This window comes from Heteronotia binoei, chromosome 8 (assembly GCF_032191835.1).
Source record: "Heteronotia binoei isolate CCM8104 ecotype False Entrance Well chromosome 8, APGP_CSIRO_Hbin_v1, whole genome shotgun sequence".
Taxonomy (NCBI): Eukaryota; Metazoa; Chordata; class Lepidosauria; order Squamata; family Gekkonidae; genus Heteronotia; species Heteronotia binoei.
The window spans coordinates 123,932,982-123,946,877 of record NC_083230.1 but is presented as its reverse complement, the minus strand read 5'-3'; the positions used below and the strand labels follow the sequence as shown (position 1 = coordinate 123,946,877).

Genomic DNA, 13,896 nt, shown 5'->3' with positions numbered 1-13,896 from the left:
TGCTCTGTGGAACAGCTGCAGCAGGAGGGCTCCCTTACTCAAGGAGGGTGAGTGAACTGGTCTGACTTAGAGAAGGCAACATATAGATCAGGGATGGCCGAACTGTGGCTCAGGAACCACATGTGGCTCTTTCACAAATATTGTGTGGCTCTTGAAGCCCCCACTGCCTTCATCAGCTGGCTTAAAGAAGGCATATGTCACTTTAAATCACTTCTCCAAGCCAAGCCAGATGGCAGCTTGGAGAACACATTTAAAGTTGCTTTCTTTCCACATTTCCCTTCCTTCCTTTCCCTCCTGTCTTGTGGCTTCAAATAGCGGATGTTCATGTCTTGCAGCTCCCAGATATCTGGCATTTACTCTATGTGGCTCTTACATTAAGCAGTTTGGACACCCCTGGTATAGATAGTCACATTAGGGCTGTTTATTTTTTTGCACCAACCTTGACTGTTTCTTTATTGACTGTTGCGCGAAAAAGTTTTATTATCCACTTATTGTTTTGAGCACTTATAATAAATTTCTTCTTGTTGTTAAACTGCCTGGGTCCTCATCTCTCTTCGATCACAGATAAAAAGTTCTGCTAATATGGAACACAGGGGTTGGTGGGGTGCTTTGGGCCCCCAAGGCAGACCCTTACCAAAGTGGTGACAACCAGCAGAAGGCCCTTCCTGGCCCCAGCTGGCGTGACACCTCCTCCCTTCTAATTTCGAGACCATGGGTAGAACTACACACTAAAAAGGTACTCTTCTTCCATAGCATGTAGTAGAGTTTAAGCTGTTTTCCGATATCATCAGCTGCCAAAATGTACAAATGGAGGGCCATTCCCAAGAAGAAGTACTTCATGTTATGAACATGAGTCCTTCTGGATCAGACCAGTGGTCCATCTAATCCAGCATCCTGTCTCACACAGTGGCCAATCAGTTTCTATGGAGGGCTGACAACAGGGCAGAGAGGCCGAGGCCTCCATAAGAACATCAGAAGAGCCCTGCTGGGTCAGACCAGGGAGGGTCCATCTAGTCCAGCTTCCTGTCTCACACAGTGGCCAGCTAGTTCCTCTGGAGGGCCAACAACAGGGCAGAGAGGCTGAGGCCTTCATAAGAACATCAGGAGAGCCCTGCTGGATCAGACCAGTGAGGGTCCATCTAGTCCAGCATTCTGTCTCACACAATGGCCTCAACCAGTTCCTCTGGAGGGCCCACAACAGGACAGAGAGGCCGAGGCCTTCATAAGTACATCAGAAGAGCCCTGCTGGATCAGGCCAGTGGTCCATCTAATCCAGCATCCTGTCTCACACAGTGGCCAATCAGTTCCTATGGAGGGCCGACAACAGGACAGAGAGGCCAAGACCTTCATGAGAACATCAGAAGAGCCCTGCTGGATCAGACCAGTGAGGGTCCATGTAGTCCAGCCTCCTGTCTCACACAGTGGCCAACTAGTCCCTCTGGAGGGCCAACAACAGGCCACAGAGGCCAAGGCCTTCATAAGAACATTATAAGAGCCGAGCTGGGTCAGACCAGTGTCTATCTAGTCCAGCATCCTATCTCACACAGCGGCCAACAAGTTCCAACAACGGTATCGAAGATGAAGTCTTCTCCTGATGTTGCCTCTTGGCTGTGGGATTCAGAGGATTAGTGCCTCTAAATGCGGAGGCTGTCCACAGCCATCATGGCTAGCAGCCATTGACAGACCTATCCTCCATGAATCTATGGAGGAGAACCCATTTTCTGAAACAGTCCTGTGTTTCGCACAGTGTTTCGTTCCACTCTAAACCCAGTTGTGAAGGTCTAACTATGCAGATGCAAGCTACAGTTGGGTTTCCCAATTTCCCTTTTAACATCGTACTACGTTTCACAGGACACATTTGAGACAGATTCGCAGACAGGGATTAATTGTTCATGTTAAACTCCTTTGTTGAACATGTCTTTTCTCTTCCAGGGAAAAAAAAATAAAAGAAATGAGAAAAAAGCCAACCGAAAGAGGAAATTCTCCTGCTCTGCTCCCTGAACTTACCAGGTCAGCCTGTCATCTTATCTCCAGTTTTATTAGAAAGAACGAGTCTTCTGTCTTCTTTAATTGCTACTTACATTCTGGCACGCAACCTTGGCGAAATACTCATTTCAGTCATTTTCCTCCGGCTCACGATACGTTCCAAGTCAGCCTCATTTTTTTTTTTATTTTAAAAAATTATATATATAAAAGACTGCCGCTTTTGATGTTTGCCAAGCCAGCTCAAGCAGGAATGCGCGCACACGTGTGCACAGCCGATAACCTCAGCCATCCAAAACCTTGTTCTTTTACAGAAGGAACAAGGTCTGATTTTTATTGCTTTCTGCCAAGGGCCATATGGATATTTATAACATCATTCACGGGCCATAAAAAATTATCTACTTTAAAAAAGTGCTCCGCCGAGGGAGAATGGTTCAGGCCAGCAAAATTAATGCAAATAATTTTTTTTTTCTCTTTGAAGTCATGTGGGGAGAGCCTAATCTGGCGCACACACACACACAAACACACTCGGCCCGCCACCCTAGGCAAATGCATCGGTCCAGGGCTTTTTTGTAGAAAAAGCCCAGCAGGAACTCAGTAGCATATTAGACCACATCCCCTGATATTAGCATATTAGGTCACACACTCGTTAGCATATTAGGCCACACCCTCTGGGATAATCGAGCGCAAACCGAACTGTGACAGTAACTTCCAGGCCCTGCAGCAATTCTGGCCGGCCAGCCAGGCTCCAGGGAGGCTGCCGCACAGTACATCCGGGCCCTTTGATCCCTGCCCGGCGCTGGGGAGGCTGCTGCACAGCGCGGCTGGGCCTCGTGATCCTCGCCGGTCAGCCAGGCCCCAGAGGGGCTGCCACATGGCTCCGTTCGGCCCAGCAATCCCCGAGGGCCACACCAAGTGACCTCGCGGGCCGTATACAGCCCTGAAGATGGAGGTTCGCCATCCCTGCTTTAAAGCAATACGTTAAAACACACAGACCAAGATGGGGAGCCGTGTTAGTCGGTCTGGGGAATTAGAAAAGAGCAAGAGTCCAGCAGCGCCTTCAAGACTGTCAACGATTGCGGCCAGTTAGGAGCTCTCATGTTTCACTCCGGGTGTTTGAAGAAGTGAGTGGTGAGTCACAAAAGCTCCACTAAGTTTGTCTTTAAGGTTCTACTCTAAGGCAGGGGCGGCTCGCCCAGTAGGCAAACTAGGCGGTTGCCTAGTGCGCTGGGAGGAGGGCTCGGAATTGGGCTCTCCCCCCCTCCCCATACCAAAGACAAATGCTAGACAACTCCCCCACCGCCTCCCTTCCCCCCTTCCTTTCTGCGCTGCCGGGAAGGGGCGGTGGAGCGCTGCTTCCCGGTCTCTTTAAAGCACCCCCCAACGATCAGTTGATTGGCGGTAAAACGACGCTGCCCCCCCCCACGCGCTCAGAGGAGTGCGGCAAGAATCAGCCCTACCCTTAGACTCGACCCAGGCCTCTCAGTGTACTCCTCCCTACTCCTCTCGGAAGTGAGAGCATTGAGACACCTGGGCCAAGTCTAAGGGTAGGGCCAATTCTAGCCGTCCTCCTCTGAGCACGGGGGAGGGGGCGGTGGAGCGCAGCGCCACAGAAGGGAAGGGGAGGTAAAATGCTGGTCGGTGGGTAAAACGCTGCTGCCGCCCCCCCCCATTCTCCCCTTCCTTCCTCTTCCCCTTCCCTCGCGGGTGGCAAGTCTGCCTAGGGCACCATGTGACCTAGGGCTGGCACTGCTCTAAGGGCTCATCCGTGGAATAAGAGAGAAAAGTGCTACCTTTGAGACCGAACAAAGCAAGGGTCCCCAGCCTCTTTGATCCTGCGGGCAACTTTGGGATTCTGACACAGGGCAGAGGGCACAATCACAAAATGGCTGCCACAGGAGGTGGAGTCAATCGCAAAATGGCTGCTGTCGGAAGGAGTGCGGTTACATATGTGCTGCGGTCACACACACTAAATAATCCACTTCCAATGTACTTTCCGAGTGGATTTTGCCAGTTCACACAGTAAAATCCAGTTGCAAAGTGCACTGTGCGTGGATTGAAAGTGGATTATATAGTGTAGGTGACCACAGCCTACAACTCTTATAGTACCTCTTCAGCATTTCAGGCAGAAACTCTGTTTAACAGGATGCATTTTAACCTGCGCAGCCAATTCCCACCAAGCTCTGCACACATTCCAAAAACACTTGGTGGATCCCAGGAAGGTTATCAGCGGGCACCATGTTGGGGACCACCGGTGCAAAGAACGTAAGAGCAGCCATGTTGGATCAGACCAATGGCCCATCCAGTTCAACAATCTGTGTCACACAGCGGCCAAAAATCCAGGCACCATCAGGAGGTCCACCAGTGGGGATGGCACTGGAAGCCCTCTCACTTGGCCCCTCCCCAAGTACCAAGAATACAGAGCATCACAGCCCCAGACACAGAGTTCTATCAATATGCTGTGACTATTGCCACTGATGGACCTCTGCTCCATATGTTTATCCAATCCCCTCTTGAAGGTGTCTATGCTTGCAGCTGCCACCACCTCCTGTTGCAGTGAATGCCACGAGTTAATCACCCTTTGGGTGAAGAAGGACTTCCTTTTATCTGTTCTGAGCAATTTCATTGAGTGCCCACGAGTTCCCGCATTGTGAGAAAGGGAGAAAAGTACTTCTTTCTCTACCTTCTCCATCCTATGCATAATCTTGTAAACCACTATCATGACATCCCTCAGTCGACGTTTCTTCAAGCTAAAGAGCCCCAAGCGTTTTAACCTTTCTTCATGAGGAAAGCGTCCCAATCCTTTAATCATTCTAGTTGTCCCTTTCTGCACTTTTTCCAATGCTATAATATCTTTTTTGAGTTGTGGTGACCAGAACTGCACACAGTACTCCAAATGAGGCTGCACCATCGATTTATACAGGGGCGTTATGATACTGGCTGATTTGTTTTCAGTTCCCTTCCTAATAATTCCCAGTACGGCGTTGGCGTTTGAATTGCAGTTGCACACTGTCTCGACATTTTCAGTGAGTTCTCTACCACGACCCCAAAATCTCTCTCTCTTGGTCAGTCTCCACCAGTTCACACCCCATCAACTTGTATTCATAGTTAAGGATTTTTGGCCCCAATGTGCATCACTTTGCACTTGGCCACGTTGAACCTCATTTGCCACGTTGACACCCACTCGCCCAGCCTCGACAGATCCCTTTGGAGCGCCTCACCACCCTGAACCATTTAGCTTCACCCGCATCTTTCCCACTGCACTGGCTTTCCGCCCTTGTAGGTCAAAGGCTGTGACTTCTAGTCACTTCCAGTCCGCCTCGCTGCAGACATTTTTCATCATAAACTACCACGCTGAAGGAGCTCTTGGGAGAGAGAGAGAGAAAAATGGGAAAGATTAAGAGGACAAATGTTCGTTCTAATCACTATTTTCCTGCGCTGTCTGAATGAGGGATATTTTAACAACAGCTGATACACTCTGCACTCGAGCCCTTCGAAACATTCCACCCCTCAGCTTGCCTTGATTGGTAGGGCATCCATCTCCCACACACTCAATCAGATTTGAATCTGCATTTGTATAAAAATTACCCTTTCGGGCTGACTCGGGGAGGATAATTGTGATCGGCCCCACTGAACGCGTGATGAAAACAATCGGTCAGATTGGACGGGTCGACGGGTCGCCCCTGCCTTCGCACACAAAAAATAATTTGCGCAAATTGTTTTTCCTTTGCTTCGAATTGACGCTTTCCTTGTGAAGTTAATCCCCCACGCTGTGCCCAAGAGCTGACACTTGGCAGGTGGCAAATACCTTGATATTGCTATACACACACAAAAAAAGCGAAAAAAAATCTTATAATGCTCGTAATCAACATAAAGAGCAGCGTAATCAGACTCTCCTATCTGCATAATCATAATGGGGGGATGTGGGGGCGGGGGAGACTGTAGTCATTAAATAATATACCCCAAAGAAAATATCAAAGGAGATATGTAAAAAGCATCTAACCCATGTACACATTATAAGCCTGACTCATCACTTTTTAATTATTATTTGAATACAACATATACTCGGTGCAAATATTCATACACACACACACACACTGTGTACAATTCTGGTCACCGAACCTCAAAAAAGATATTATAGCATTGGGAAAAGTTCAGAAAAGCGCAATTAGGATTAGCCGACTGCCATCATGCCAGCCCTCAGACCCCTCATCAAACCTAAGATCGTCAAGAAGAGGACCAAGAAGTTCATCCGTCATCAGTCTGATCGCTATGTCAAAATCAAGCGTAACTGGAGAAAACCAAGAGGTATTGACAACAGAGTTCGCAGAAGATTCAAAGGACAAATCTTGATGCCCAATATTGGATATGGTAGCAATAAGAAGACAAAGCACATGCTGCCTTCAGGATTCAGAAAGTTCCTTGTCCACAATGTCAAAGAGCTGGAGGTGCTGATGATGAGTAACAAGTCCTATTGTGCAGAGATTGCTCACAATGTTTCCTCCAAGAATCGAAAAGTAATTGTGGAAAGGGCAGCTCAGCTTGCTATCAAGGTTACCAATCCAAATGCAAGACTGCGTAGCGAGGAGAATGAATAGTTGTTCTTACACAACACTATTTAATAAAATATCAAAACTAAAAAAAAGAAAAAGAAAAGAAAAGCGCAATTAGAATGATTAAAGGGTTGGAACACTTCCCCTATGAAGAAAGGTTAAAACGCTTGGGGCTCTTTAGCTTGGAGAAACGTCGACTGCGGGGTGACATGATAGAGGTTTACAAAATTATGCATGGGATGGAGAAGGTAGAGAAAGAAGCGCTTTTCTTCCTTTCTCACAATACAAGAACTCGTGGGCATTCGATGAAATTGAATGACACACACACAAGTACCAGTTTAGCTCCAATGCTGTTAACATTGTTATTTAATTTTCCTGAGGGTATTTCCCACCCCCCAAAAAGGACAATTATCTGTACATGGGGTAAGCATTTGTTCTTCCCTGGTCTGTTCAAAGAGGTAATGCTGTTCTCCATATGATAATTCACTATACTACATTGTATTACAGAAACACGATGCTGCCATCCAAAAATGGCAGCCACTAGTCAAGTTCTTACCTGCTAAAACTTCCATCAAAATTGTATTGCCTCCAGAATAGCTGAGCCCAGAGTTGCAAAAAGGGCCATTTGGTTGAAATCAAAACGCTCCTACTTAACCCTCACATCTGCCGCAAAAACAAGACGGTTGCCTGGAGGTTCATTCAAATTAAATATCTGTATTGCTAGTGACAGTCAGGCCTCGGATTCAGCGGGAGCTCACAGGAGCACAGCTTCTGAACCTTTCTGAGGGTTCCACCTCCTCCTAAGAGTTCCACCTCCTTGTCCATTGAATAGTAGCTGCAGCGGCATAACAATCCCTGGAAGAGCTCCACCACCTATTTTTCTACAAAATGACTCCTGGTGACTGTCGTTCTTTTTGTTTGTTTGTTTTAAAGCGTTAATTCTTTTTCTAAGATGATTATTCTCACTTCATACGTTGGAACAAGAGCACCAAAAAAGACAATCAGAGCTTCTATGGTTGAAAGGTGCCCCACTGCACAAAGTGCACACTCGTTTAGACGGAGGGGTGTGTGTGTGTGTGTGTGTGAGCAGGCACACACATCTATGCGAAATGCACCCTTCTGATGCTTCCTCTGCAGGAGAAAAGCACGAGAGCCGTTTATGCTTGTTTTCTTGACCCAGCAAGAGAATGCAATAAGGTGCATCATTAATGTAAATTATGGATTTGGGAACCAAACGAATTGAATTGAATGCACACGTTACAATGAAAAATCAAAAAAAGATTTCCCCCTCAGCAAAGGAACTGATCTATTATAACCCCACAAGAACAGCGCACTGGGCCAGATGGAGATGACGACTTCCAGACTGTGAGGTTGGTTTGCTTACTTTATTAATAATATTTCTGCTCTCCCTTTCCTCATTAATGTGGGCTTAAGGCAGCTTATACCAATACAATTAGGATAAACATATCCGCCCATAAAACCCAACCGCAATTACATCCCTTATCACGACTTAAAATCCATAGTATCACAATTGACAGTTTAAAAAAAAACCCACACTACTCTGAAAATTTCCTCTCTGAAACCAGCTTGCAAGTGGCACACCTCCCATACGGGCACGAGCACAGCCCTGGTTCTTCTAAGCTGCCGCTGGTATCAGACCTCCCTACAAGTGGTCCAATGTTTCCTCTCCCTACATGTGTGGGCAACATGTCATTTTCAGGCACTGTTTTTTAAAAAAAGAAAAAAGGTAAAGGTAGTCCCCCATGCAAGCACCAGTCGTTTCCGACTCAGGTGACGTCACATCACGTTTTCATGGCAGACTTTTTACGGGCCTTCCCCAGTCGTCTACACTTTCCCTCCGATCATTTCCGACTCTGGGGTGACGTTGCTCTCACGATGTTTTCACGGCAGACTTTTTCCGGGGTGTTTTGCCCTTGCCTTCCCCAGTCATCTACGCTTTCCCCACAGCAAGCTGAGGACTCATTTTACTGACCTCGGAAGGTTGGAAGGTTTATTTATTTTTATTTTATCTTATCAAATTTATATCCCTCCCTCCCCTAACAGGCTCAACCTTGAACACAGCTTCCGCCGGGATCGAACTTAGGTTGTGAGCAGAGAGCTCAGGCTGCAGGCTTGCAGCATTACCACTCTGTACCAGGGGATTGCTCAGGCACTGCTTACAAAGCACAAATTTTGATGCCCCTGCACCACATATGAATAGGGTTGTGCTGTACAAAACAATTCACAAAGTTACTCAGATAAGTCATTGGGGACTGTGGTCTATACTGCTGGGTGTAGCTCGCTGTTAAGTAAGATCCTAGTATATAATTTTGCATCATTTAATGCAGGCTCCTCGGAAGGCTATCAGGCCCGCGAGCAGCTCACTGTCATCTGCTTCCTTCTCTGTCTCTTGCTTCCTTCTGCGTCAAAGCTTGCTTTGCCAGGCTAGCTCAATCACACAGGAGCTACAGAGCAAAGCCTCTATATTTTTCACTGGCTGACCAGCACGCAAAGCGACTTATGTACAAAAACTCGCAAGGCAATGCCCAGCCATTTCATGTTTTCCCCTGGGTCTTAGGCTCAAAGCACTGACCATGAGATTTCTATAATGAATGTCACTAAATCAAAAGTAGATTTGCAAACAAAATATTGCAAGAGTGCTCATATTTTAAACATATTTTAAGGGTTTTTTAAAAAAACAAAAACGTTGTGTTTATCTGTGTCCTTTATAACGTTTATATCTCCACTGCCTGCCATTACATTTTATGACACACGGCCCAGCCTGACAACGCCTCGTTTATGACAGATCTGGCCCTCATAATAGCCTTATTTAATGCGCCATGTAAATACTCAGGGTTCACTTCAGCCCTGTTTTTAGACTTCTGATTGGTTCTACAAGGTACTAATTCCTATTGCACTGTGTATATCATTTCTTGTTGCATGCATGACTCATTCTGTGTAGGTCCCCTTGAGCCCAAGTGAGAAAGTGAGAAAGGCAGACTATAAATCATAAGATAAATAAATAAGATATGGAAGTAGAGTGGTCCGGAGGCCTTTACCTCTCTGTGCACGACATCACGACCCTTTGACAGATGACAGACGGCAGCACTCAGCTCTGGGTTCAGATTTTCCTTGCTCGCACAATACTGAAGTGCTTCTAGCCAGACAGCAAACACATCTTGGGGAAGAGGCGCAGGGGCGGGCGGGGGGGGGGGGAGAGGATGAAGCTACAAAAGGAGAAAACACCACGGCCCCAATTCTGGGCTCTCCTGATCCTCCCCAGCTGTGGCTATCTCTGCTCCCTTCAGCCCCAAAAAAGGGAGTCAAATCGGACAGCGAGTGCAGCTAAGCTCCCTTTTATTAACAGAGGCCAGCTTCGCTTTCTGTAAATGAGACAAGATTTCCCAAGTTCAAAAGTTCAGCCTGGTTGGAATGTCACCCTATATGGGTGAAGATATGCCAAGCTGGCAGTTGTGTTAACTCAGCTCAATAAAACAGCAAGGAAGGCTCTCTTTCCCCTCCCCACCCTCCAAACCAGCTCTGTTCTCACAATGGCAGCTGATCCATCACGATTTCTTTCTAAGGGGATCGTTTGTTTCTCGACGAAGCCCTGGCTTTTAACCAGTCCTCCTCATCGTAATAGCCTCTGTCCAGAACTGCTTCTTTTACAAACCAGGGATGCCCCATCATAAGAAAAGAAGAGAAGCCGTGTTGGATCAGGCCAATGGCCCATCCAGTGCAACATTCTGTGTCACATAAGAACATAAGAGAAGCCATGTTGGATCAGGCCAATGGTCCATCGAGTCCAACACTCTGTGTCACAAAGGAACATAAGAGAAGCCATGTTGGATCAGGCCAATGCCCCATCCAGTCCAACACTCTGTATGCACAGTGGCCAAACCTAGGTGCCATCAGGAGGTCCATCAGTGGGGCCAGGACACTAGAAGTCCTCACACTGTTGCCCAGGCCTCAGATTCAGCAGGAGCTCCCAGGATCCTGCACCTTTCTGAGGGTTCCCCATCTTCCTCCCCACCTACCTTGTCCATTGAATAGTAGCTGCAACCAGCAGTCATTTCGTAGAAACATAGGTGGTGGAGCTCATCCAGGGATTGTTATACAGCTGCAATACTATTCAATAGACAAGGAGGTGGAACTCTCAGAAGGAGGTGGAACTCTCAAAAAGGTTCAGGAGCTATGCTCCTGTGAGCTCCAACTGAATCGGAGGCCTGCATGCAACTGTATAACAATCCCTGGATTAGGAGTGGGGGCAGCCAGCCAGCCCCCAGCAGCCCTCACTAACCCCTGGAGAAGCCTGCACCACCCTTTTTCCACTTCTTACGTGATTTTGGGCAGCAGGTGACTTGCTGGCCTTTTGATTATGTAGGGGGGCAGCCCAGGAGAGCCCCAAGTGAGGGAGGCCTGCTTGGGCTGGCTGGATCTCAAGCAGGCCTCGCTCGCCCAGGGCTCTCTTTTCTTACATTGGGTTGCTTTTGGCTGGTGGGAGGGCGGCATATGCTAATGAGTTGCACTAACGAGCTCCACCACCTATTTTTCTACAAAATGACACACACATATATATATACACTGTGGCTAATAGCCACTGATGGACCTGTGCTCCATATTTTTATCTAAACCCTTCTTGAAGGTGGCTATACTTGTGGCCGCCACCACCTCCTGTGGCAGTGAATTCCACATGTTAATCACCCTTTGGGTGAAGAAGTACTTCCTTTTATCTGTTTTAACCTGACTGCTCAGCAATTTTATCAAATGCCCACGAGTTCTTGTATTGTGAGAAAGGGAGAAAAGTCCTTCTTTCTCTACTTTCTCCATCCCATGCATTATCTTGTAAACCTCTATCATGATATCCCGCAGTCAACGTTTCTCCAAGCCGAAGAGCCCCAAGCGTTTCAACCTTTCTTCATAGGGAAAGTGTTCCAACCCTTTAATCATTCTAGTTGCCCTTTTCTGGACTTTTCCCAATGCTATAATATCAGGTCTCCTTTGTCCACATGTTTGTTCACCCCCTCGACGAAATGTAACAAGTTAGTGAGGCAAGATCTTCCCTTACAGAACCCATGCTGAGTCTTCCTCAATACCTCGTGTTCTTCAATGTGCCTACTCATTCTGTCCTTGATAATGGTTTCTACCAACTTTCCCGGTATTGAAGTCAGACTGACTGGCCTGTAATTTCCCAGATCTCCTCTGGAACCCTTTTTAAAGATGGGGGTGACATTTGCTACCTTCCAGTCCTCAGGAACGGAGGCGGATATCAATGAAAGATTACATATTTTTGTCAGAAGATCCGCAAGTTCAACTTTGAGTTCTTTCAGAACTCTTGGATGTATGCCATGCGGACATGGTGACTTATTAGTTTTTAATTCGTCTATCAGTTGCAGGACCTCCTCTCTTGTCACCACAATCTGACTCAGGTCTTTCAACACCCTTTCCAATATAAGTGGTTCCGGAGCAGGCAAACACTTCTCATCTTCCACAGTGAAGACGGAGGAAAAAAATGCATTCAGCTGCTCATTCAGCTAACAGCCTTAAGCGAATAAAAGGGAGCAGAACAGCAGACATGATAATGGAGTATTAAACCGTCAGAGCAAGAGTCTTATCTACGGACTGGTGTTTACATCTGTGTCTAGACTCCCTTGCGTGCAGTGCTGACCCTGGAACACAGGAAAGAACGCAGACAATCTGGGTCCTACACCTCCTTCTCAGTTCTTCTGCAGCTACAAAAATAGGGGGTGGGGAGAAGAGACCCTGCTTCTTTTCACTGCTTGAAACGTGCCACTTATTGAAGCAAAGAGCCTGTAGGAATTCAAAATGACTTCCTAAACTTATAACTAGGCAGGCCTCCTTTGGGGCAGGAGCTCACAGGATCGGAGCTCCAGAACCTCTAAATTTTATTGTGGTCTTTCTTTCTCTCTCCCCCCGCCGCCCAGGGTTGTCAATCCCCAGGTGGGGGCAGGGGATCCCCCAGTTTGGAGGTCCTCCTCCCGCTTCAGGGTCATCAGAAAGCGGGGGGAGGGGAGGGAAATGTCTGCTGGGAACTCTATTATTCCCTATGGAAACCTACTTCCATAGGAAATAATGGAGAATTGATCTGCAGGTACCTGGGGCTTGGGGGGGGGGCTGTTTTTTGAGTTAGAGGCACCAAATTTTCAGTATAGCATCCAGTGCCTCTCCCCAAAATACCCCCCAAGTTTCAAAAAGATTGGACCAGGGAGTCCAATTATATCAGCCCCAAAAGAAGGTGCCCTATCCATTATTTCCTAAGGAAGGAAGTCATTTAAAAAGGTGTGCGGTCCCTTTGTGATGTGACGTGATGGCCAGAACTCCCTTTGGAGTTCAATGATGCTTGTTATAGCCTTGCTCTTGGTTCCACCCCCAATGTCTCCTGGCTCCACCCCCAAAGTCTCCTGGTTCCACCCCCAAAGTCCCCAGCTATTTCTTGAATTGGACATGGCAACCCTACCCCTGCCCCAAGACTTGCTTCTGGGTTGTTCAACTCCCCCCTCCTCCTGCCCCCGTGAGAATTTGGATGAATTCTAAGATTTTACAAAAGTTTCTAATATTTTTCCTCACAAGAAATGGGAAAATAACCAAAACCTCTAAAGCAGGCTGATGGGAACCTTCCTCATGCCACTGTGGCTACAGAGGAGAAAGGAATTTAAGAAGTACGACGGGAGTCAATTCTAATTCAAGAAGCATTTTAAGGCAGATGCTGAGCTGATAGAATTTAGTACACCTTCCGGTGATGTCAGGGGTGGGCGGCAGACGCAAAAGAGTTGTGCCAATGAGCTCTGGAACCTCTTTTTTTATGAAATGACCCCGTAACTAGGGATTTGCATTCATATATATCTAAGCCAAAAAAAATACTCCAAAATACCCTACTGGTATTTTGGGGCATTTTTTTTTTCAACTGAATACACACAAGAGAACATTGTATAGCCCAGGGGTACCCAAATGTGCTTAACGTAAGAGCCACATAAAATAAACATCAGATGTTTGAGAGCCACGAGACATGAATGTCAGATGTTTGAGGGAAGGAAGGAAGATATAGATAGATGATAGACAGACGACAGACAGACGGACGGACGATAGACAGACAGACAGATGGTAGACAGACAGACAGATAGACAGATGATAGACAGACAGATGATAGAAAGATGGCAAACAGACAGACAGACAGATGATAGACAGACAATGGATGGATGGATGGATGGATGGATGGATGGATGGATGGATGGATGGATGGGTGGATGGATGGATGGATGGATGGATGGATGGATGGATGGATGGGTGGGTGGATGGATGGATGGATGGATGGATGGATGGATGGATGGATGGATGGATG

At 47.1% G+C, this 13,896-nt stretch overlaps 2 protein-coding genes across 2 annotated transcripts in view; one reads left to right on the top strand and one right to left on the bottom strand.

Moving 5' to 3' along the window:
• The window catches only part of EXOC4 (exocyst complex component 4), a 794,454-nt gene that overhangs the window by 568,882 nt on the left and 211,676 nt on the right, over positions 1 to 13,896 (bottom strand). The gene's annotated exons all lie outside the window — the stretch shown is intronic.
• LOC132576644 (large ribosomal subunit protein eL32) lies at positions 6,155 to 6,644 on the top strand. Its single transcript, XM_060246010.1, has one exon. The coding sequence runs from the start codon at positions 6,174 to 6,176 to the stop codon at positions 6,579 to 6,581; it is 408 nt and encodes a 135-aa protein (XP_060101993.1). The 5' UTR covers positions 6,155 to 6,173; the 3' UTR covers positions 6,582 to 6,644.

Excerpts from the sequence above, each read along its gene's own strand:
- LOC132576644 (XM_060246010.1), top strand. The coding sequence starts at position 6,174 with ATGCCAGCCCTCAGACCCCTCATCAAACCTAAGATCGTCAAGAAGAGG.